The 25,214-nt window shown below is 39.0% G+C and overlaps 1 protein-coding gene across 1 annotated transcript in view; it reads right to left on the reverse strand.

Annotated features, from left to right (window-relative positions):
* The window catches only part of EGF (epidermal growth factor), a 50,546-nt gene that overhangs the window by 13,093 nt on the left and 12,239 nt on the right, over positions 1 to 25,214 (reverse strand). Inside the window, exons 5-19 of the mRNA XM_088523991.1 lie at positions 23,390 to 23,620; positions 21,795 to 21,997; positions 19,517 to 19,642; positions 18,388 to 18,510; positions 16,314 to 16,436; positions 15,341 to 15,466; positions 13,729 to 13,865; positions 11,615 to 11,763; positions 9,768 to 9,872; positions 7,951 to 8,174; positions 5,982 to 6,149; positions 5,050 to 5,199; positions 3,959 to 4,108; positions 3,253 to 3,369; positions 2,147 to 2,272 (exon numbers count right to left, since the gene is read on the reverse strand). Coding sequence (XP_088380117.1) covers positions 2,147 to 2,272; positions 3,253 to 3,369; positions 3,959 to 4,108; positions 5,050 to 5,199; positions 5,982 to 6,149; positions 7,951 to 8,174; positions 9,768 to 9,872; positions 11,615 to 11,763; positions 13,729 to 13,865; positions 15,341 to 15,466; positions 16,314 to 16,436; positions 18,388 to 18,510; positions 19,517 to 19,642; positions 21,795 to 21,997; positions 23,390 to 23,620 — 2,258 coding nt within the window. The remainder of the gene's footprint in view (positions 1 to 2,146; positions 2,273 to 3,252; positions 3,370 to 3,958; positions 4,109 to 5,049; positions 5,200 to 5,981; positions 6,150 to 7,950; positions 8,175 to 9,767; positions 9,873 to 11,614; positions 11,764 to 13,728; positions 13,866 to 15,340; positions 15,467 to 16,313; positions 16,437 to 18,387; positions 18,511 to 19,516; positions 19,643 to 21,794; positions 21,998 to 23,389; positions 23,621 to 25,214) is intronic.

Here is a 25,214-nt window from a genome sequence, read left to right on the forward strand (position 1 = left end):
TTGCTAGAAAGTGGAAAGCAACCAGCATGCTTTTTAAGTCAAGTAATTGCACCCTCCCCAGGCTCTCAGCACATGCTACACTGCTGAAGTGCTCCACCAGAAAAAAAGGAAGGAAAAGCTTTCTCACAAAACATAAGGGGTACAGAAGAATTGAAGACAAGATTTGCATGCACTAGATATTTTCTCTTGACATTTCCCGTCCCAACTCTCACACCAGTACATGGGCTGGCATTCTTGCACTGAGATAGCCAAAGATAGACCCACCTGGTCCAGCCTAGACAAAAAGTCCATGTAGAACAAAAGGGTTCAGAAATCTACACGTTTATCTAGTTTGTGCACACACTTAAACGAAGCAATCCTCACCTGTGTCTCACATCACACTGATTGCCCTCACCCTGCCTCCACACCTTCTGCACAGCCCACAGAGGCAGCTCCAGCCGGGCAAGCATTCACCCACTCTGGGTTGGCACTTGTACTGTGGCTTGCCTGGGCACTCCCAGCAAAGTAAGAGTTGGGAATTTCAAAACGGTTTATGCACCACAGTTTGGGTTGGGATTTATTTTATGAGCTGTCGGCAGAATATGTGCACCAGATTTACTCTGGGGATACAAAAACACAAACGTACCACCTCATTTTGTTTGAAAGTCTTGCTTAAATCGCTGGGATTTTTTTCTACAGTAATATTAACAGGATCTGGCCCAAAACAATGGAGAAAATTCTAAGGCATTTTAAAACCAAAAAGAACAAAACTATTGCAACATATTCCAAGAAATGTGATTTCAACAAAACCACATGGATTCCTCTTGCACTATTTCTAGATAAACTGGCAGGTTTCTGGATACTGTTAAATGTATGCAGGCATCTAAAACCAAAATACAGAATCCGTTACATACGTTTTTCTGGCTCTTTATAGCACATTTCAACTCATCTACTTCATAGTTTCAGTTTTGTTTAGCTCATGACAAGATCTTATCATTTATAAACCACTGTGAAAACGTATCTGACCAAATCCTGGCCTTACCAACTGGAGGCAGAGAACGGATTGCTTTTTCAGAGTGCTGTCAGGTGCCAGACCAATCTACGTGAGCACCTAATCACAGATCACGAGAGGCCAGAGCTGGCCAAGGACATATGCATCAGATGCAGCACACCTCCAAAGATGTGAGCTCTGCATATCTGACCTATACAAGCAGAATGCCTTCCTCAACCCTCTGTCTCTGATACTTTCCACACCTTGCCCATATTAATAATATCACTCTTCATGATTTAGTTTTCCTTCTCCGTGTTGAAGAACCAAGTTCCAGTAAGCACTATGTAAGAAATGGGTCAAACGTAATGGGTTTTGAATTAGATTATAAAAGATAAAAAGAAAAAAAAAAAGAAAAAAAGAAAAAAAGAAAAAAGAAAAAAAAAGGCAAGCGTGAAGCAGCCAGGACACTTGCAAAGCTTTGAACAACCTGTGTGCTGCTTGCATATGGGGGGAAATAGAAGGCTTCTTGTTCCTTCATATTTACTGCTAAAAGGGATTAAAAAAATATAAAAGACATAATCAAGACCTAATAAAGACCTGGCATTAGAGCTGAAAGAAAGAATCAGTGCGTCTGATTATTAACATGACTCTGAAAGTACTCAAACTACAAGTGTCAACATCCTGAACTATGCCTATTAAACTAACCTGGAATTATTTGATGAGTAGGACACATTCAATACCAACTTTCATTTAGATTCATGGCAATGATTTCCAATAAACCTGTACTTGTTCACCGCCATTTCCCTCCTCCCCTTCACTTTTTCCTGTCGCTTCTGCTATAGCTACCAGAAAGAGTGCAAACAATGAGAAGAAACACCCATTGACAATCAGAAGCTTTGCATATTGATCGGCTGCTGCGGTTGCCACACTTCAAATAGGAAGGGAAAAGCAAGAAAGGAGAAAATGATAAATGCCAACTGTCTAGGGGGAGACCCACAGTCCAATGTTAGCATGTATACCCTTATCATATTTTTCAAAAAGAGGAAAAGTGTCCTTATTAGGGACACTTGACGACTTGGCAGCTTGCTGCAGAGCTAGCCCAAATCATTGGACATGTCTCTCATCCGTTCTGCCACTGCCTCTCAAGCACACCACAACCTGCACACATTCCCTTACCGTGGCAATGGAGTCCATCTCCAGTGTATCCCTCCAGACACTTGCAGACGTAGCCCCCTTCAGTATTGATACAGCCTGACACATTTCGATTACAGCGGTCCATATTTACAGCACATTCATCGACATCTGCATCGACATCATATGGAGAAGGGACACACTGGTCATGAGGACATTAGGTAAACCAATAAAAAGAAATATCCATGTCATGGATTTCTTTCAAACTATACTGTTACTTGTCATTTGTGCTTCTGAAGAGCTTGATGTCGTTATTACAGGCCTAAAATTTGACTAGAATGTTCTGAAAACATTAAGAAAGTCAGATACGGGATACTTTCAGTCAGAAGCCTTCATGTTGCACAAATATCACTTGCTTCAAAAGAAATGCCCATTTCAGAGGATATGATCCTATTCAAAACTTGCCTTACATCCTAATCATCTTAAACCTTAGTCAGAGAAACACGGTGTTGAGAGAAAGAGCACACAAGCTAGTGAAAAAGGTGTAGAGACTCCTGTGAGTCTTCATGCTTTGCCAAAGGGTATTTATTTTGTTTCTAATGCCTTCCTGCCTTGGCTTTTGCAAGAGAATAAAGTGCTTCCATTGACATTTTATGCAAGGCCAAAACCTGATTTTAAAGACCACTCTGAGCAATGTGTTGTCTGATTGTTAAGAGTCACTTTCTAGTGCCAGAAAGAAAAAAGAACACCCTTTGTATATAAACATTACATTAGTAATATTAACTTTTAAGAGATTCCTCAGTACATAATTCTAAATAATACATCAGCTACCAGGTCAGACCTGAGCATGTATAATTAGACAGGTTTTTTTTACAAATAAATATGTTATTCTTGTATTCCTATTATTCCCTTTATTGCTTATTAATATTAATAGGATTAACATTCATGACTCAGGGGAAAATAATGCATGTGATAATTAGCAATTTCATCTCATATGCTCTCTGTTCATCATCCTTTTCAAAATAAGCAATCTCATTGACCTTTCTGTGATAGCTCATGCAGCACAGCTGCCAATATGAGAAAAGACATATTTTCTTCCTGCTCATAATTCTACAGTTTTCCAGAAGGCTGTATTAATGCTTTTTTATTACCATAGCAGAATTTGCCCCTCCTGGTAAACCCTTTCAAACATTGGCACACGGCTCCATCTTCCAGCAAAACACACTCTGCATTGACATCACATTCTAGAGCAGAGCAGTCATCTTGATCTACAGCATAAACAGAAACAAAACCAAAAAAACACTAAATGCATTTGAATGGATCAAAGGTGGTAGCATATTAAAAAAAAAAAAAAAAGAACTAAAATACCAACAGAATATAGGGTGAAAGTTTGAAGCATAGTCCACAGTGGTGATAAGCCAACCTATTTACTAGGGCAGCCATCTTTGTCTAGATGGTCAAGCACTGAGTAATATTGGGATTTCTGAATACTGTAAGAAAAACCTATAGAGCAATTTTTGATCTAGTATCATTGAAAGGGTGTAGAATTCACTACATAACATACTTGCCAAGTCTAAGGGAGAGAGGGACTTTACACAAGTTGTTCCAGGTCACAAATATTTGTTCTTTAGGCCTAGATAATATTATCAGTGTCAGTACAACAAAGGAACATGGAGATAAACAAACAAAAGATCAGCTCTATCTGACATGGTTACATAGGTCCAGCTTGTTATATGAGATTTCACATAGATCATGACTTCACATTGAGCCTTTTTTTCTTCTAAAACCTGTGATTTATTTCTTTTTTATAAACCAGTTCAGAACCTCACATTAAGGCACTAAAACATCAGGCTCTACCTGATATCATGATTTCAGCCATCAACAAAATATTGATTTGTTGCTTTTCCCCACTTTCGGCATCCTTGAATATTCCACTATGTTGTGTGCTCTGGAGTGAGGTCTTAAGTGTTGGCACTGGCACTGCCTCCTTATGCACAAAGACATTGCCTGGAAATGACAAGGAAAAGATGACATGCATTGCTTAAACGGTTACCTCTACTTTCTGGTTCCTTCCTAATCACAATGCATTCCTCCTAAAACAAAATCAGTTTCTTCCCAGATTGGCCTGTTTCTGTCCTACCAAAAACCACTCACTGGTAGATTTTCTCAAATATAAACTTGTTGCCATAGTATTTGTCAGCATTTGTCAGCATGGCTGATATGCCAAGGGTAAATGGCAATGGTCAGATCAATACTCCAGTTTTTCTCATGGGAGATTTGTTCTGCTTGCTTCTTGTGAATGTTAAAAAATTCATGAAAACCTGTTCAAAGCATTAGTCCTCCAGAAGGCCCTAGCATGTTCAGGAGAGAACCAGTGTCTCAGCTGTTTATGTAGGAGAAGGAGATGGACAGCATGTGAGGCTAGGGGAGTGTTGCCAGAACACAGAAATAAAAAAACAAAAGGAGATGAAAAGAAGGTTTCATTCTGATCCACCTCAAGAGGAACAGTAAACTACCTTCCACTCTCACATAGGTTTTAGCATTTTTAAAAAGCTCTGTTGTTCTTCCTATAATCTGTAATACAGAGAACCTAAGTTACTATCTGCCATATCATGTCAATTAGCCTAATATTTTACTGGTGGAGCTTGCGATGTTTCTTGTAAGAGACAGAAATCGCCCTAATGACAACACCCCTAAAGATATGGAAGTATCACTATCCACACACATGTAAATTACAGAGTTGAATTGCTTAGTCTTCTTGGGGAAGATAGAAAAGGTAAGAAACAACGTGAAAAAATAAGAAAATGCCCACAAAGAAGAAAATACATATTAGTTTTTCTTCTGGGAAACTAACATTAATTATGTAGAGGAATGTAAATATTTTCCAGAGTTATTTGTCAGAATCCTTAAGGGTTCTTGGTGTCCTTTTTTGGACTAAAAGATCATACCTGCTATTTTGTTAGAAGCATTCAGTGCATGACAGGTTTTTCCATCTTGAGCTTTTCCAAATCCTCGACGGCACAAACAACTAGCAACTCCAAAACTGTTTTCACAGATCTGATCACAGCCTCCATTCTCATGGAGGCAAGGATTTGTCCCTAATGTAGAAAGGTAACAGGGGCAAATTAATAAGCTGCAAGTTTGTAGCTTCTTCAATCAACATCTCCTCTTATCTGTGCAGGGCACGAATATCCATTCTGCTCACAACAGCCTCGCCTCTGGCAGGAAAGCAGATCTGCATACTCTCTATCACATTAATGTGTCACTTGGTTTTTATTTCTTTTCTTATCTCTCCTGTAATATTTGCAGTCATAACTTTTCCTTAGGGAACATGATAAAGGATAGCAAACCTGTGACTGGCTTATCTCAGTCACAGTCTATTGAGTTCCCTGAGTTTTTTTTCTTTTTTCCTGCTCCCAAGAAGATCCTCCCAACAGCAAAATCGAAATTCCAAAAATTAATAATGGTCCAAAATTAATAAATCTTACAAAATCTTTCTTCATGTCATTTGTTACCATTTGTGCATGAGGGGGTGACAGCAATAAATTTGTTTAGATAATAATTATAAGACTGTGATAGTCTTGTGGCAATTGACCAGCATCTATTCTTGGGCATAAGCACAATATGCAAGATCCATTAGCACTCCTGCTCAGACCCTCTGAGCAGAGAATACCTTGTAACACAATGCAACAGAGCACAAACACAACAACGGAGTAACAGACTCCCAGAGCTTTCCACGAACACCAGCCCAACTACACAAGCCCTTTAAAGAGCCTTTTCAGAGAAGATGGATATCTCTCCCAGGACATCTATTTTGTTATCGCTAGTGAACACCAAGAGGAGGCTGGAATGGAATAACTGCTTAATTTTTGCAGTATACCTGGTTTTGCCAGAGGATGAACTACAACCATTGATGAGGGTCTCAGCATGCTGCCTCGAAGACGTACCCTGTTTTGGCCTGTCTTCTTATCCACTCTCATTAGCGATGGCTTGGCCCAGTCAGAAAACCAAAGGTGATCCTCAAAAACTGCTACATGAAAGGGACGGCCTACAAAGAAACAAAAAGAAGTCTTTAGAAGAGGTGCGACAAACCATATATACCAAATCAGTATCTGTGCATATGCATCCTTCTATCACAATGGCATAGACACAGCCACTCCTGCACTTGGGTGTCTTGAGGATGGGTGCGTGTCCATGGACAACAGGCCACAGGCACCTGCTAACAGTGCTCTTAGCAGAGGAGTCTGTGACATGTCCAGCACGTTGCAATCCGTCGGCAGCGGGTGACCTCCAGCCAGATCAGGCCCACACGATGCTTCTACCTCGGGATAGCACCTTCTCCTGAAACAGCTTTTGAGGCAAGCCTCCCTTCCCTGCATTACTATTGCCTTGGGCAGGGATTTACAAGCTGTTTTATTTGCAGCTAAAAATGGGATTAACAGAAGCACAGGACAGAAACCTTACCCATGTTGCATGCAGCTGTGCAGAATGAGTTCTCAGTACCAGCCCACTGGAGGGAGCCAGTGTAATACAAATTCAGGTTACAGTAGCCTATAACAGATGAAACCTTCTCTCTCTCCAGGGTAAAATAGAACTCTTGTCTCAATAAAGGTATCAGCAAAACACTGGGATTTCATGCTCCCTGCCTCTCTAAATTCACATCCCTACTGGTCTGCATCTCCTTCTCTTCTTTCCATAACTTTATTTGCTCTTCCCATATCTTCAGTCATCCACATCACCATCCTACACCTTCCCCTTCTTTCTGCTACCCTCCATTTCTCCTAGCTCGCCTTCTCTTTTTTTTCCTCATAAGACATTGTCATACATGGACAATGTACATGGTCTTGTGGAGAAGCAAACCAAAATTTCCAAGAGACTTTAAGGTCTTCCTTTGCAGATCGGTTGCAAGATGAAGTGCACAGCAGGACATCCTGCGGGAGGGACAAAAAGGAATGGTGCCAGCTACTCTACTCTGCACTTTTGGTATCTTACAGACTGAAGAGCACTTCTTTTTCCAAGGTCTCAGCATGGAGGCAAGTGGGAGGTCATCTGGTGTGGCAGAACAGCAGCAGCTTAACAGGTAAGTGGCAGTTTTGGTATTCATCCAAGCCAAGAGTCCTCATTCTGCCCATGTTTTGCCTGCACACCTCCAAGATAAATCTGGTGCCCAGAGAGGTATCATGAACAAAAAGCCTTGTCTTCTCCACTAACTAATTTGCCACTTATGAGATTCTGAAATACAGTTTATTTTAAATGTGCTACAGCATCAGTTCCTCATTGCTAACACTTTTGTTCTCTTATTCCAGAACAATCTAACTATGTGTCAAGCAATAGAAGTCTCAGCAACAACAGCTACCAGCATCTTGCATTCATCATTTCTCCATTCGGTATCTATTACGTATTTAGAATCTTTCCAGTGTTCAACATGGCGTGGCTACAGGTTCTTTGCTCACAGACCTTAACAGCCAAGATTGTTTCTCTTCCAACTTGCGTCAATATAACTTCACTGGCACAATAAATGCAAAAATATTCTGAATTAAACAACCATGCATGGAACAAGCGAAACACGTTTTTAATTTTTAAACTGTTTTCAATTTAAAATAGACACAGAGAAGCTCTCTGTACAAGGCAAATTGAATGATTAGTAAAAGCAGAGAGTATCAAAAGGTGTTTTGCTAAAATAAATGAATAAAGTTTCAATCGGGGTAACAGAATCAAGGTCTATGTGATCCCAACAGTTCCAACAGTCGCATGGGACGCACACATAGCCAATGGCTCGTAATTCAAATGCAGTCATATATGTACATACGTCAAGGAGCAGTAGGTAATGATCAACCCCAAAGCCTCACCTACATCATTCTGTGCAAGAATTCGACGGTCAGAACCATCCAGATTTGCGCTCTCAACAACCGACTGCTTAGCATCACACCAGTATAACTTGTCAGCTAAGTAGTCAAGAGCTATTCCACTAGGCCACACCAGACCAGTGCTGGCTATAACCTGACGGTCAACACCTTCTAGCGAGGAGCTGTCAATTCGGGGATTGATGCCCATGTCAGTCCAGAATAACCTCCTTTAGGACAAAAAAAAAAAAAAAAAAACAAAAAGAGGAAATCATCAAGTAAATATTTGTCTGCCAGTCTTTGGAGTCCTTTTAAAGCAGAAAGTTCAGATCAGAATAACGCAGTACACACGCATCAAGCAAATATATATTAGCTGCTGATCTTTAAACCTTGTTGTACAATTCCAGATCATGACACTGAGACATGCACAGAATCTTTGCTATGTTTGCTATTGGCAAAAATCCTTTGAATAACAAGTCCCACATCTTGTGCTACTTGTCAAGTGTTCATATCTGCTTTTTGCAATTTCCGCCTAAGGGATGACAGCAGTGTAGCAAAGCATGACAACCGAAGCCTTGGGGCACTGGCCAGCTGAACAGAGGCCTGACAATGCACAAGTGGAACCAGAATCATGATTTTGGGGGTTCTCACTTTAAAGCCCTGACTGCTGTTCACTGACTGCTTAGAGTTTTTCAAAAAAAGCAAATAGTGCAAGACAGCAACTCAAAACAGAGATAGCCAGAACCACAAATTACTTTTGACATTGGGATTCTAATCTTTCTGGGCATTAGCTGCCTTTACCAGGTTTACTGAGATAACTCACAGACTCATTTAGCTTTATTTATATGAGCAGTTTTCCTGCAATCAATGCAGGACCAGTATTCTCAATAGTTTGGCATGTGCCTCAGATTCCTCTTTAGTACTGACTTTAACAGACACAGCTATAATATCTGTTGCCTAATAAGGTAAGTTTTAGTCACATTTTCTTCTCCCCTAACAGTCTTTCATTTAAAATATACCAGCTATCTTCTCTATAGATCATTCAAATAAACTATCTCCCTGATTACAGGTCTTCCTGTAAAACAACTCTCTCATGTTCCACCTCTACCGAAAGATACTTTCAACCCTTTTATGCCCAGAGTGAAGCTAAAAAAGACACCCTCCCCAATTTTGTTTAGTTCACCAATACAGCAGTATGGAAGCATCAAGATAACAGAAGAGTTCTTCATCCCTTCACAACCATCCCACTAGAGACATGTGGATTATCTTTGGGGCTTTGCCATTGATTACAATGATCAGAATTTCATTGGTAGTTCTAAATGTTCAAAATTTCTATGATCGTCTAAGCACTAGATACGATGATCCAAGACATGTTTAAATCAGCATTTCCTCAAAGACTGAAACAGGATCAAAAATACTTTGTAAGCATTGCTGGTTAGAACTGACTGTACCTTCTTCACATCAGTATATATAGAACCATGAAAGTGATCTTTCTGCTCGGTGGCATAGTGCTTACAGCTGTCAGGGTGACTTTAGTTGCTTGTGCTTTTTTCATTTAAAATGTATACGACATTCTTAATGCTTCTAGTAAGTTTTTAGATCTATATGAGGAAATGAATATGCCCTGCAACCTTCCCTGACTCTTTATAGCAACACAGCCATAAGACGCTGCAGTTTACATAACTCTGCTCAGCAACAACTATCCTAACATGAGGTCAATGCCTTTTTTGTCTGCCAGAAGGGCAAGGAAGGCTAACATGCTCTTTTTTTTTTTTTTAAATTCCCCAATTACTTTACAGTTAGCTGTATTTATCACTTCTTACTTAGCAAACGGGTGAATGACAATCCCTCGGGGCTGGGAAACATCCTCCCAGATGATCATTTTTCTTTGCATTCCATCCAAATTGCTCCTTTCGATGCACGCCTTCCTGCAACACACATGGCCCTGTTACCTTTGCAATTATCTTCTTTAGCAGAATATACTAAGTTCCTCCATTGATTTAACACAAAACTCTAACCAAGAACTCCACAAACACAGGAAATAAATCTGCTGGTGTTTTTGTTGGGCCTGATACCCCTGTCACCTAGACACATGCAGACACAGCTATCTAGGTGTATTATCTACAAGTAATTGATGCTACAGTCTCATTAGCTGCCCAAGGGCATGGCGATAAAAAACATGCTGCTGTGCAGGGGATCTTAAGATCTCCTTTTTTGGGCAAATCGAGAATTGAAAGTATAATCACTTACAGATGAATGTTAGAATCATAGAATCATAGAATCATAGAATCATAGAATGCTTAGGGTTGGAAGGGACCTCTAGAGATCATCTAGTCCAACCCCCCTGCATGCGCAGGGACACCTAGAGCACGTGGCACAGCTTTAAAGGGAGTCAGGAGGAAAACAAGCTCCTAACTGAATGCCATAATCAAATGTGTAAAGAATGTTTCTAAATAGACCTTTTCGTTGAGAAATCTCCAAACAATTTATACTTGATGTCTGCTTTAGAACAAAGAATGAAACAAAGGTCCTTGTGAACAATCATAAAAATCTATGGCAGACAAGTACAGACCCTACTTTGCCTGTCCCCCAATCCACTTTGTTTCCATAAAACTGCAAACTCTTGCTTTTACAAACTTTATTTACCCAAGCAAATATCAGTCTCTACCTGAAAACATGCGGCCTTTCATATCTACCTCAATCTGCAAGAAATGCAATACAAGGACAGAAATAGTTACAAATACATGGAATACAAGCAGGTAAACCCAGTGGGTGAGAAGGATGTGGCAGATACAGATTCACAGCTCCATCCTTGACTTTTGTGTTGTGGAGAGGACCAGCACAATCTGCTATTGCACAAGAAGAACAAACACTGACATATTTATTCAGAAGTGACCTTGTAGGCAAGACTGTATTTACTGCTAAGGAAGTGGACTATTAGTGTACCTACCAGATAAGGAGGTTTAACTGGATATTCAAAAATTGCTTTCTATTGACCAATAAAATATGGGTTATACTGAAGCATTATTCCTACCCTTCAGGAACTCATCGCTGCGCGTTCTGTTCTGGACACTGCCTTTTTACTAACAGTTTCTCTCTGTATGTAAGGGTAAGTACCACTGAAACATGAGGTCACACTGTCTGCCAGTGCTTCTTCCTCTCTCATTAGAGATAATTGACAAAGATTGTCTATTAGCTTAAGGAAGCATGTATGGTTCCAGTTATCCAAAATGCTGACTTCTGTCTAAGATCTACTTAGTGTAATAATAGTCACAATATATATAGATTTAGATATATATACAAACATGCAGGCAGTGTATGTGTATAAATATGAGCATACACACACATATATATATACACACCCACAAGCATGTCCACATATATATACACACATGTAAATGCAGCCCATGCCTTAGATTCCTTGTAACTGAGTCCAAACCCTTGCTTCTTGGGAAGACAAAGATAAAAATACAATAGCAGACTCAAAGTGAACTTCAGCATTTCACTTTTAAAGACACTTAAACTGTTTATACTTGAGACCAGAGCTATCTAATCAGAATGTGAAGCATTACTAATTTAGTGTAATATTTCAGCTATTCGCATATCACTGGTCATTTATTCCAAATATTTTATGGCATGCTTTGACACAAATACTCTGTAGAGCACGTACCCTCTGTCTGTCCAATACAATTTACGATTAATCCAGTCCACGGCAAGCCCTTCAGGTATATCTATAGCTTCATGAATAACTTTTTCACGATTTGAGCCATCCAGATTAGCTCGTTCTATCCATTTCAAGGCAGTGTGGGCAAAGTAAACCTGTGAAGAAATAACAGATGTGATGCAAATATTTCCCGTTTCACTTTACGGTCTAATTTCCTGGTCTAATAGTTCCAATCTGAAATAACTTTTTCATTTTGAAAGTTTCCTGAATCACTTAGTCACAGAAGAGTGAAAACTTGTGATCCCCGATCAAGTAAAAAGGCAAGTGCCTTATCCTTCAACAAGGATGACTTCTGCATGCTGCTTGTGCTTAGCTGTAAATCCTAGTTGCCCTATATATAATCCCCTGAATATCCTATGATTTTATTTCAGTGACCAACTACCTCACATGAAGCACAGCTGATGAAACAAAAGTAGAAGCAGGCAAAAGGAAGCACGTTATCATTTAACTGGCTGCTCATTTTAAAAGGGCCAGTGAGGGAGGATGTAGTAGTGTACGTGTGTCAAGGAGCTGTGAGAGGGATAGAAGACTAGTTACATAATTTGCTTCTGTTCTTCTTCTTTCATCCTACATATATCTAAATTTTTTAGCAGGTATTGATCCTATAAAGCTCCGACATTTCCAGGAGAAGCTTTTCAGGTTTGGGGGGGTCAAAATAAACATTCTCCACTGGTGGAGAATTAACTTAGTGCTTCCTGAGGATAAGGGGAAAGAAAGCAAAAAAAAAAAAAAAAAAGGCAAAAAATAAGCAAACAAAAAAACATTTATTTGGTATCTAGAGGGAACCAACCACTGTGCGACAGAACTACATACAAAACAATACAGCTTTACGTGCAAATGTTAAAATATACATAACTTTGTTTCGACACTATTCATGAGGCCAAACAAAGCAGGCGGGAGGTCTCCACTTTCAAGCCTGCTAATTCAAGCACCAAAAGTTGTCCGACCATGGGAGCACAGAGCTGTTGGGTTAATTTGCCACATGTCACAATTCTGTACCACCAGGCTTAGCCTGCCACAACTAGACTGCTGTTCATTAGCTCATCTCCACTGCACTTCAGAGCTCACTGTAACACTGGGCTCCCTAAAGAAGGGCAACAAAAGTACATCTAGTGTGACCAAAGCAATTGATTTAGCTGTGCTGCAGCACAGAACAACTGCTAGGTCCAAAACAAGGTCTATTTCAAGAAGTGGCAATGTGCCAGCAGTGCCCAAAGCGATCCTCCTGTAAACATTTTGACTTGTTTAGCCGTGTCCATACAGACTTTGACACATTTCTAGTTAAGAGAGTTCCTCATCAGATTTGGTACCTTTTTGTGTGACTTTTACAGACTAATTCTTATCCTGAGGAAAAAAAAAAAAGTAACAAAAACTATCCGCCACAAAAGGTTTAGCAAAGTACAGCTGTAGCTGAGCTCCTTCCCTTCAAGCAAAGTTTAGGGCACTGGGATGAAGCTGCACATACAAATAGATCTTTTTGCAGGGAAGAATCCTATTTCCAAAAAGGATTGTCTTGTAAATATGAAAAACGCATTTCGTAAGAACAATAAATCCACTGAGAGTTGGGTAATTTTATTCAGTAATGTCAAGACATAAGGATGTAATTTTTCTTAAGATTTGCTCCAACATTTAGTATGAGTTGTGGGATATACAGGGGAAAAAAAAAAAAAAAAAAAAAAAAAACAGATGTTGCTGTCTTTACAGGTGTCCAGTTAAAAAAAAAAAAAAAGTTTTCAGAAAATGGTATTGAAATCTCAAGGGAGAATGTAATCACACACACAAAAGTTCTTTGAAAATTTATTCAGGCCTAAAATGAACTTAGAAATCCACTTTTTCTTTGAGTTAACCATGACAACACATGAAGCACATTAAATCAGTAAGCAAAGGATGAAACTCTTCAACTAGTGCTATATCAGCTGTGTTTTCCTGGACAGGCAACAGAACCAGCAGCAGCACAACGTGTAATCTGGATCACCCGCAACTGAAGGGTTAAGACACATGGAAGCCAAATCCATGTGTCCTTGCAACACTTCAAAATCCTCTCATTTTTAATGCCTTACCTTATTTTCAACCGGGTCAGAGTCCAGTGCTAAGACTATTCCCATCTGCCAGTCAAGTAAAGTTGCATAATCTGTTCCATCAAAACTGATTCGGCGGATGTCTTGGCCACTTGCAAATAACAAAAATGGCTTAGGTCCTGTTAATGAAAATTTGCATGTAATTATATTAGGTTCAAAACTACCTGTATATTGCATCACTATTTAAGCTGTTCAGTGTGAGAATGACAGCTACTGCGTATGTTCTTTGGTTCTCTCTGTTCTTTTCACTGATTCAATATAATCAGCAATATTTAGTTAATGCAAAAGGAAAATTCTAAAAGCTTCTCTTTTTTTGGTTTCTTTTAGGCATATTTATTTCTATTATATACATTTTTCGAGTCAAATTATTTCATTCTCACATGCCTATAGTCATTATCTCAGGCAAACCCCAAGTGAAAAGTGGAAGTTCTCAGCAAGGACTGAAAGTGTGAATCCACAGACACACACACAAACCAAGATGTCTTTCATGTAAGAAAGAAATAAAAAGTAAATCAAAGGAAGAGCTAACAAGAGAATATGAAATCTAAACTGAAAGCCATTTCCCAATCTCCAACACTAGACAAATGTTTTAAAGACATAACAGATAAGGAAAAAAAAAAAGTTTAGTAGTATTTTATTTTAATGCATCAGCCTTTCACTTTTGGATTCTAGATTTAGTTCTCAAGGAGATGTGAGGTAATTTCATATATCTCTAAAGATTTTTTGGCAATCAAGAAACCGTTCACCAGGAGAAATTTTTTGCTCTCTTACTACTGAGCTAAGAGTTTTCAAATTTAAAAAAAGTTTAAAATACTAATGCAGAAATTCAGGTCTTTCTCCTAAATCCATCTTGCATCTGAAGCCAAAGATAAATGTGCATACATGTTTTAGGGATCAATGCCTTGCCTCAAGACCATTGTGAAAATCCATGATACAGACAATAACTAGCCCAGCTGCATTTCACATGCAGTGACTTTCACATCGCCCATAGGAAACCTTTCACAGTAAAAACATGAAAAAACACTATCTTAGAATGAATAAAGGTTTTCCTTTATGCCTAAAACAATCTCGTAAACTTGTTTCATTTCCTCTCTCATGCCCATCCCCATATACCTTGCTGCTCACACTGAAGTCTGCCCTTTCCTCAAAAGAAACAGATGGTCTAAAATCCAAACAGGCAAATATCTGGGCTCTGGCATCAGTAGGGGAAGGAATATCCTAACAGGTATTGTCCTTCAACAGACTATTTCCTGTTCTGTTCTCCGATATAGACTATCTCAACCTTAGTTCTGAAGCATTACATAGAAACTACACCCATATTTATATGAAGATACAGTGACCTGAATATTGCTGATAGATGAGTGGAGCAAAGGATCCCAAAATGAAATGCATAAGTTAGGTAACAGACTGAATCTTCTGTGAAGGAGACACATAGCAGTGGTTCTGATATATTTACAGCTACTACGTCCCAGCTGCACAACATTATCCTAAAACCACTGCAAAAAAGTCCAGTTATGCTATACACTTAAAAAAAGTCAAAACTATTTTGCTTATTTATTGGCAGCAATGTGTGGATAGATATCAAGATACTCACCTATAGCAGTGCAGTGCTTCCTGTCCTGCTGCAGCTTATATCCAGAAAAACAAGCACACTCCCAGGAGAATGGGCTTAAAGAAGAACATATTTGACTGCAGCCACCATTATCTGGAGATGTACAACCTTAAACACAGAATTAAAATAAAATAAATTTTGCCATTCTAAGGAAAAACACCTCAAAAATATAAGTGTGAACAATCTGTTCTCTGATTTCTGCCATGAAAAGCATCTTAATTACTGGTAAGATTTCATGACAGGACTCGTATTAAAGGAAGTCTGGCAAACGAAAGCAAACTAGCAGCAACTTCTTCTAGAGCTTTTCCTGAATATTCACAATGCAAGTTGCTTCCATGTGCTTTCACCCATGGTAACCTCATCCAATCTACAACAGAACACGAAGTTTTATCAGACATTGCATTTCATGCAAAGCATCAGCACATTGCCACTCTTTCCCTAGGATAGCAAACTAACAACATCCACTGATTCTTTTGAAAAGAAACCATTCTTTCCTCTTGGGGCTGCACAGTGGTTACATCTCCCACACCAACTCCAAATATCTCCAACTATGCCGGCTGCAAACATTCCATCTCTGGGCAATCAGATGAAAATGTTTGATTGTGATGAAGAACCTGGGTAGCATAGGCTGATAAAATTATTATCATATTTCACCCAATTCCTAATTTTACACAGCTATGATTCTAGTCAAATGTAGATCTCTCTCCTGCAACAAGCATCTGCGAGATGCTTCAATCAGCACTGACAACGTAAGAATTCTACCTACAAATACAGGATGTTATTGTTAACATATTGCCAAATATGAAGAGGAATGTTGTTCATCCCTACTCAATTTTACAATCATTTACAGTCATGCAAAATGAATGTAAAATGCCATCCTTCACTTCTTAGTGTCAAGAAGAGACAGATTTTGGCAGTCACTAGAACCAGAACTAGGAAAATGTTAAATACTTGCCTGTGCATGTTTTGCCATCCACTTTGAGTACAGATCCTTCAGGACAAAAGCAAACAGGCCCTTTGGATGTCTGAACACACCCATGGCTACATTTGGTGACGTTACTTACACAGGAAATTAGCTCTACAGTAATTGAAAAAAGAAAAGCATTCTTAAACGATAAGAAAATAATTCATTAACTCCCCCCCAACAAAGATATGTTGATGCTTCCTTAGTTAGTAAAAAAGCATAATGGCAGAGAGAACCATAATTCTGTTTCCCAATCCTCCCTGGCAAATCACTGACTCCTAACCGTAGCAAAGAAGAAAGCCAAAATGGCTTCAGGGTTTCTGAAACCATTACACCAATTAACTTTATATTTTCCAAAATTTTATGAAGGAGAGTTAGAAAAAAAAATCTAGAAATTTAGAAAAACCTCTTTAAATTTCACCAAAAACAAAGTATCAGGCTTTAAAAATGCATGGAAGTTATACCTAAAGAGTAAGTAAAAACGTACAGAGAACGAGGAAGAACTGCTTTCCTACGAACAAAGCTGGGAGCCACGGAAATAGAAGATGAATCTTGCAGAAATAAAATTAAATGCCTTAGTGGGAAATCATGAAAGTACAAGGGCAATGCCAGTGGAGGACCTGGTAATATCTTTCCTCTATTTTCTATTATAATTGTTGACATTACGCCATGTCAATACATCTTTGAACATTTCTTTAAATTTCTTTCTCTTTTATGCAATTTTACTGGATATCCCTCCTTCCAGCTTCTGTATTGCAGTGCTACATCTTTTTATACCTCCCACAGTGCCATATGGCAACATCTGCTGGAAGACTGGAAGAATTAATACATGTTTCCCACAGCTGCTTCTTTGAATCAGCAGCATACACTAGCTTAAATGGTGCATAGCTATTGCAAATACTCCTTCTCCAAGGCAACTGCCTCTGGACTGGATTGTTCTAACCCTTTAAATACAGCAAACAGGATCAAGAAACTGATCTCATGTTTATTTATGACCAGAGCTTGTGGCTTTAGACTGAAGAGCTTCATTAGGACTTGGAAAACCGAGCATCAAAATGTTTGGTGTCTTCACACCTTGCACTTGTCTCCCAACTAGTGTAGACCGTGACATACCTGCTTTGTGCTACAACACTTAATCGAATTATAAAGTCCATGCTGCATCCCTAGCCTGGGCTGGAAAAACTCTGTTTTCTACCTAATTTGAGTCACCTAAAATGTATGCGCATAGTTTAAGCTAACCATCAAGACTGGGAAAAAGCTACGCAGTGCCTACGTTCATCTTGGGTGTTTAAGGTTATCCTACTTCCCAGCGGCCTCTGGCTCCAGAACTCCCATATGTCTTCTGCTGCCTTATACAGCTGTGCTGCATACCCTAGACCCCCATGGTTAGGCCACTCAGTCTTGTTTCCAGCTCACATTTAAAAGAAAGAAAGAAGTGCCTTTTGAAGGCCTACAACAGACAATCAAATCAGCTTGCAGAGTCTATGCAACTCTACAGCTGCATATACACATCAGTACTGATATTTAATATTCTGTATGTCCTTATTCTGCCATAGCATGGCCTGAACCAAGCAGTGTGCACAGGCATTTCTGGCTGGGGCATATACTAATGTTTGTTTTCTTTGGAAACAAGGTCAAGGAATCCTTGCATATGCTTAAATTTCACGTTATGAAGCAGGAAAGTGACTGGGAATACTCCAGGACCTCAAAATTTGGATGCATTGCACATTTAAAGATCTAGGCTTAGTTTAGACAAGCTTAATTTAGTTATCAGTTGAATATACAACGTAAGGGCTGTACCCAGACACCTTGCACCAGATACACAGAAGCATTAGACGCGCCTCGGTTCTGCTCCTAGGAGGCTCACACCTGACCAAGCACATGTATCTTACACTTCCTTAAACATGACCTCTGAATTTGGTTCACTCAGTTTAAGCTGATTTTGCTTACATAACAAGGGATTGGAAGAGAGCAATGAACACACAAGACTTCCAGTGATTGAAGTATTAAGTAAGGACTCTCTCCAGTATCACACTGGGAGGGTTTATGTGCTACTAATACTTACCATGACATGTTTTCCTATCAGGCAGCAGAACAAAACCTCTCGGGCAGGTGCAGTAATAGGAACCAGGGATGTTCACACAACCCAAAGTGCAGCCATGATTCCAAAAGCCACATTCGTTGATATCTGCCAAGAGAAGCACTGTGTCAGAATAAGGCCATCAGCCAGTGTCAGGGAATTAGATTAATATATTAGATTAATATAGCAAACTATCAGTCTTCCCTTGTTCTGTGTTTTTTGTTTTTTGTTTTTTTTTTCAAAAAATGGTGATGCTAATAAATGAAAAAAGGCCAGATGGCACAGCATATTCAAAACAAGTGTTAGAAAACTTCTAGCAAAGGCATTTGCTTATAATTATATTGACAAAACCTCAGCTCAGAAATTTTCCCTCTTCAAGTTGTATCTATAAAACACCTAATGGGCAGATTCCTGTGGCCTCTTGTGTGAAGCCTCCTCCACTCCCCACAAAATGCCATTAAATATTTTCTTTAGATACAAAACTTTTACAAAATCTGGTTTCAATGTGACTCAAGTAAATTCTTGAAACAAAGAAGTGGCTTAGAATTTCCATTTTGGAAAGTGTTTGCAGTTGGTCTTCTGAGAAGTGGGTTGCTGCTCTGTTTATGCACTTCTGTGAAATCTAAAAGCTTTTATCTCTCAGTGCCTTTATAACTTTGCAAATCTGGTCCTGTAGTGGAAAAAGGATGCTTCTAAAGTATTCTATTATCATTATTATTTTAAAATATCCATATTGAAACTTTCAGAAGTTATGGATTCAAGACATTTTTGAAAGTGGGACTTGAGACACTCATTCTGTTTCAAAAATGTTTCAACACTTCACCTTTGGTGGTGTTACTTGTTTTAATTTTTCAGGGTTGATTTTTTCAGCCCTATTTATCTAAAGCTTCTCTACTCAGGAGAATTTCCTCCCAGGGACAGCACTTATTGTTGACACTTTAGTATGTCTCCTCTTAGACTACATGAGAATCTGGAAGGACACAGAAATGAAATGACAACTGGAATTTTTCAGATCTCAGAGGTTTTTTGTCATATTCAAAACATAACTGTAATAGAAGAACAAAGAAGCTTTGTCATGTATTGGAGTTAGGCTGATGGAAAAGTCATGTATTACCTTCACAAAACTGTCTATTTCGACTCAAAATAAAGCCACTAGAACATTTACACCGATGAGTCCTTGAGTCTGTCCTGCAGATTCTCCTTCTGCACTTTTCTTTGTGCAGATCACAGGATACTTTTTCTGGAAGAACAAACATAATGCAACTATTTTGAAGGTAGTTAAAAGAGTAGGAATAGAAATGATCGTTCACACAGACCTAGCTCCCTGTCAGCACAAGACAGAACTACAGGGAACCTGGAGTAGGGAATGCCTTGATTTTGGCAGGTGGATAGCTGGCATACCAGGAGCATGGAAGGATCTTCAGAAGATCCAAACAAGAAGTAGGATGACTAGAACTAACAGGGATTCTTCTGTCTTCCTGATCCTTTGCTCTACCTCTGTTCACATGGGAGCTCCGTATAGCAGGCTTGCCATGCAGCCAAAGCCACACACCATTCTGGGTTACCAGGCTCAGTAAAATGCTTGGAGAGCACAAGAAAGAAAAGGAGGGAAAAAAAAAGAGGAAAGGGGGAAAAAACAGAGCAAGAGATAAAAGGCAAAAAAAAGAAGAGAGAAAAAGGGGGAAAAGGGGAAAAAAAAGAAAGTGGAAGTATAAGGGTTGGAAATATTAAGACAAAGAAGTACAACACAACTAGATAGATTATAAGATACTTACAGTATATTTCATTAAGACAAAAAATATTAGCAGTTTAGAGTTTCTACTGAGGTGGATCCTGGGTTCCTGACAATTAGAAATGCTTGCATTATAAATCTTTATAACCCTGTGTCCCAAAAAGTCGGAATGTTGCTGATGCCCCAAGAGATAAAAGATATGTTCAAAGTTTCTTAAAAGGAAACAGAAAAGTATACCCAACACATCTCTATGAGTGCTCTGACTTTTCTCACAAGAAAAGACAAGCAGATATTTAAGAATTCTTTTTTATGGGAAGGATTTGTAGCCTCTTATCTGTACCCAGGTATCTTTTACAGCTGGTGCTTTTGCAGATATGTAACACTTCAAGTTTTATTTTGGTCTCCCAAACTATTATTTTGGTTTTAATATTCCTAAATTTCTGGGGTTGCTTGCACCTTTTCCAAGCTAAGAATAGCTGATCTGCTGCTACTGAACGTATGCAGCCACCCACACACAACTTTTTGTCCTGTGTTGCCTGTGTAACATAAAAGAAATCATGGGCTTATACAGACAGAGAATGTATTTGTATGTGAACAAACTCTTGGGCTATTTCCAATTCACCATTTGAATTCCAAGAAATGGAGAGCAGGATAATATTTAAGTTCAACATTCAATCTTCTACTACTCAGAACAGTGAAGAAGCTGGCCAATTAAGAGAATGCCACATCACATGAATAAAAAAAATTTTCCTGGACAGAGATTTCAGTTTAGCTGAAAGCAACACAATCGTACTTTTTTGCATCAAACTGATTAATTTTTCTCTAGCTAAGGTCCAAAAGGTACATCTGGATGCAGCCTGGTAAGCTTCTTTCTACTCCATCACTTCCCAGACTTTTACAAGAGGTATTTGGAATAATAAGCCCTGCTGTTGATACCACTTACTGTTACACTTTTAAAAGACAAGTTAAAAACAGAGCAGTAGCTATTATAAGGCATTTTAAAACACTAGTGGTGTATTTACCAAGGAAAAGGGAGGGTGAGAGTGGAAGCTGCTTCTAGTAGAGAGAGAAGCATTAGAAAGCAGCATGTTCTGGGGGACAAAAGGGAGTTAATCTTCTGAGAAAATAAATCCCAAGCACCTACAGTCAATGAGCATTATGCTAAATACTCCTGTGAACACAAGTAACACAACGAGTAGCCCCTTTCTTGGTCATTGTTTCTCCTTCTCCATCTTCATGCATACGCAGACATGGTGACTGACAATGTCCAAGCCGCCTTCACGCAACATTACTCAGGGTTTTTGAAATGGCACTGCAACAACCTTGAGCCATGTGTGGACATGTCATCACCTACATGACAAATGCATCCTTCCCTGGGTTCCTTTCGTGACCAGAACAAATGTGTGAGATGATAAAAATGCTTTTCCTCGAAGAAAGCACAAAACAGGGAATGTCTCTGAATGAAGGCTCCCTGTATTCAAAAGTATAAACTTTATCTCCAAGGGCACTTTCTATTCTGCAGCTCAACGCATCTAAGCATTTAAAGGGCAAAGTCTCTTTGAAGACTGTTTCCTCTATTCGTGATTTTTGCTGAAAAAAAATCAGAGTATATTACATTATAATTCTCTTGCATTTAACTGTATCACTGCTGTTTACTTACCAAAATCATGAGAATCTTCTCTTGCACCTGGCTGTTTGAAAGGATGCACCACTTTTATCTCCGCTGGTGGAAAAAACGATCGTTTCAGGCTAATTGTGACTACAACTTTCCCAGTATACTTGTTGGCTCTCCATATCATACCAGATTTCGACTCTGAGTAGTAGAGGTGGTCAGCAAAGACAGACATACCAAGCAATTGATGTCTGTAACAAACAGAAAATAACACAAAGCGGCACACTATTGGATCCGGATACACTTACTCATACATATTTACACATCTAGTTCAGCCAAGTGCATGCTAAAAATCCTTTCTTAAAACTGCATTCAACGTAATTTTATATATGAGCAAGTAAATTGAGATGCCACAGATATCTCCAAATGATACAGCATCCAGAATCACGCACATTCGCGAGAACCATCTGCAAAACTATGAACATTACTTATAAGTTACATGGCCAGTTGCTCAGGAATGGCTCAACTCACAGAGAAAACCAAGGTATTGCCCTGGTTCTGTTGAACCCAGGAACTAAAATGGATGCTTGCTTTGTTGAAGGATCTAGGACAGTTAACTTCCCATTTCCCAATTTTCAGTGTCTTTTCTGAAGCCTCTAACTACCAAGAAATTGCGGGGTAGAGAGAGTGCACTTAAAGTCCACCTTGCAGCTTTCCCTGCTGTGTGAAGTTAGCTCTTATTTTCTGGTCAATTATAGCAGCCAACAGGAATCACCAAAGGGTCCAGTTTTGGTAGAAGAGGAGGCAGAAGAAGTATTAAAAGCAAGATTTTTACCCTCCATATCCCAGAGCATACTGCAGGTGGAAAAAGGAGGATTTGTATTATCAGGAAAAGTGCTGATGCTCAGGAAACATGAGTCAACTCAAAGTAGAAAGGAGAAAATCCCGGCAACGGGCAATACAGGGAGAAACCCCAACTTTGCATTAATCTGATGGAAGCTGCTGCGACGCATGGCAGCTTTCCTCTGTGTGCACGCCTGGCACGGAGCATGTGTAGCACCGCAAAGCACCAAGGCCACATGTTAAAGGCACTCGAGTGGACACGGACGTAACAGGCGCAGAGCCGTGCGCAGCCCAGGCCAGGCGCTTCCGTAGGAGAGATTCACGAGATCTGCTGAGGTTTGCTGGAGAGACTGAGCCCTGGGGTTATCCAAGCCTCCGCAGACAACAGCTAAGAAGGACAAGTTTAGAGGAGGACAGGAAAGACCTGACCTAGCTCAGACTCTTCAACACAGCTCAGACACTTGAGCTCACCCACTTTGACCTTGGACAAATCATTTAATCTCTTTGTTTTTGGCTTCTCTAACTGCAGAAAAAGGCCACTAACAAACACTCAGAGGGAATTCCTGAGGATTAAGTAGTTATCATTTGCTGAAAGCTTGGAAGATGAAGAGTACTGAGCAGCAGTACTTCTGACTTTTCATTTTCCTAGTGGTAGTTTTAAATATATAGTGACAGGCCATTTTTGCTATACTTTATACTCACTAGTGTGTTATGAACAGACAAAATAAACAGAAGAAGAGACCTTAACTCTGTCTCCCCAAAATGACTGTTTCAATTCTGACTTGCTCTGAAAAACTCACCGAAAAGAGTTTTTGAGCAAGCGAACAGCCCCACCATCATAATCACATGATCCAATATGGGAAATTTCTTTCTCATGGTCATGTTGAATCCAGTAGAGCCTTAGGTCAATCAAATCCAACGAGATGGCATTTATTTTTCCTGTTGTTCTTAAAATACTCCTCTTATCACTTCCATCAAGGGATACTCGGTATATGATGGAAACAGTATCATCTGAAGACCAAAATAATACTCTGCAAACAGCAAAAAAGCATATTTCAGACCAAAAAAAAATCATTGCTGCATTCCTGTACACTACTTGGATAGCTGCTTCTGTATACAGAATTTTTCTTTCTTATTACAGTGATTCCAGAATAAGAACTACTAATAAAGTCATGAACTTTCTTAATATATGCTAGCCTATTTAAGGAAAACCCCATATGCATCTCCTCTTAATGGAACTCTTAAAGTTAGAAATAATTTCTGAAAACAAAGTTTGGTTTGTTTTACAGAAGCAATGTTACCACTAAAATTTTACTACAATTGTTTTCTTATATTACAAAATATGTTCCTATTACGGACAGAAGAGTTCAGTCCAGGAAGCAGCGAGATACTGGAAATTTATCTCAAACAGGTCAAGGAGGAATCAGTGCAGCTTAACCACAAAGCCCTGTTGTCTCTGTACCTGCTTTGTTCAGCCATGCAGTCAGGAAGGGAAACTTGGACAGCCTCCCAAACCTACCAGGGAATCCAGCAAACTTGGAAAATGGTACATTTATGAGGCAGATCTGCATTACTCTCCGCCTATGTTTTACTTATAGGGAGTAATCTATCTCCAAAAATTCTAGTCCAGCACTTACTAATACCATTTCTATTATTGCTGCCATTCCTTTCTGCCTCCCTGCTGCTTGGAGCAGCCAGACTATGCTGCTACTGAAGTAGGAGACAGTCAAAATAAGGCTCCAACACCAAAAACGATCATGCATTCAAACTACTTATATGTTAAGTTATTCATGGATCAGAACCTATATTTACTGATGTGACTCTAAGATTAGCAGTAGTTCTTCCAAAATTCCTGTTTCACATTTTTTTAAATTGAGTTTAAAGAGTTTTTTGTTTCTTACACTTACACACACAAATTCCAAAAAGCATTAACATTTTGACTTGTTTTCACAAAATTTTAAGACATACAAACCAACGTAGCATACAGCCAGATATACTATTTTTATGATAGTCATATGTGACAGGATTTAAAATGGATTAGATCACACTAGCAAAGGGCTGTACTAACCAAGGAAGAATCAGCCCCTGCCTTACGGCTTTTTTACTCTATTACAGTTATTACAGTTTTTAGTATATAGCTGACATGTTTCAAGGAAGTCCATCAGATTTTCTGCTTACATGTTTAACACTTGATTAATTTGAACACTTGATTAATTTTAATTTGATTTAATTGCTTGCATTTCTATAATATCTATTCTTTAAGAATCTTTAGGAAATCTGGAAGTTTGAACAGATACTAGAATTCACATTTTACAAACAGGGAAGGTAAGAAACAAAGGTGATTACAGTTTCAGTGTAAGTCAGTGGATGGCAGGATATAATAAGAACAAATAGGAATACAGCCTTTATTATATTTGCTCTGCTCTTAATTCTTAATCCTTGTTTTTCAGCATATCTAACCTCCATTCAGAAAAAAAAAACATTTTACAGAGATAATTACATTAATACTAAAATAACCTTATCGGTACTAAACAGACACATCTTGTGAGAAAAAGTTTCTAAGATATCACACTAATCTCTGTTACTTGTGTGAGTTGCCCAGATTGGGGAGAATACATTTTTAGT

Source organism: Tinamus guttatus, unplaced genomic scaffold (assembly GCF_059628265.1).
Source record: "Tinamus guttatus ecotype Peru unplaced genomic scaffold, ASM5962826v1 Tinamus_guttatus_pri_ptg000202l, whole genome shotgun sequence".
Lineage (NCBI taxonomy): Eukaryota > Metazoa > Chordata > Aves > Tinamiformes > Tinamidae > Tinamus > Tinamus guttatus.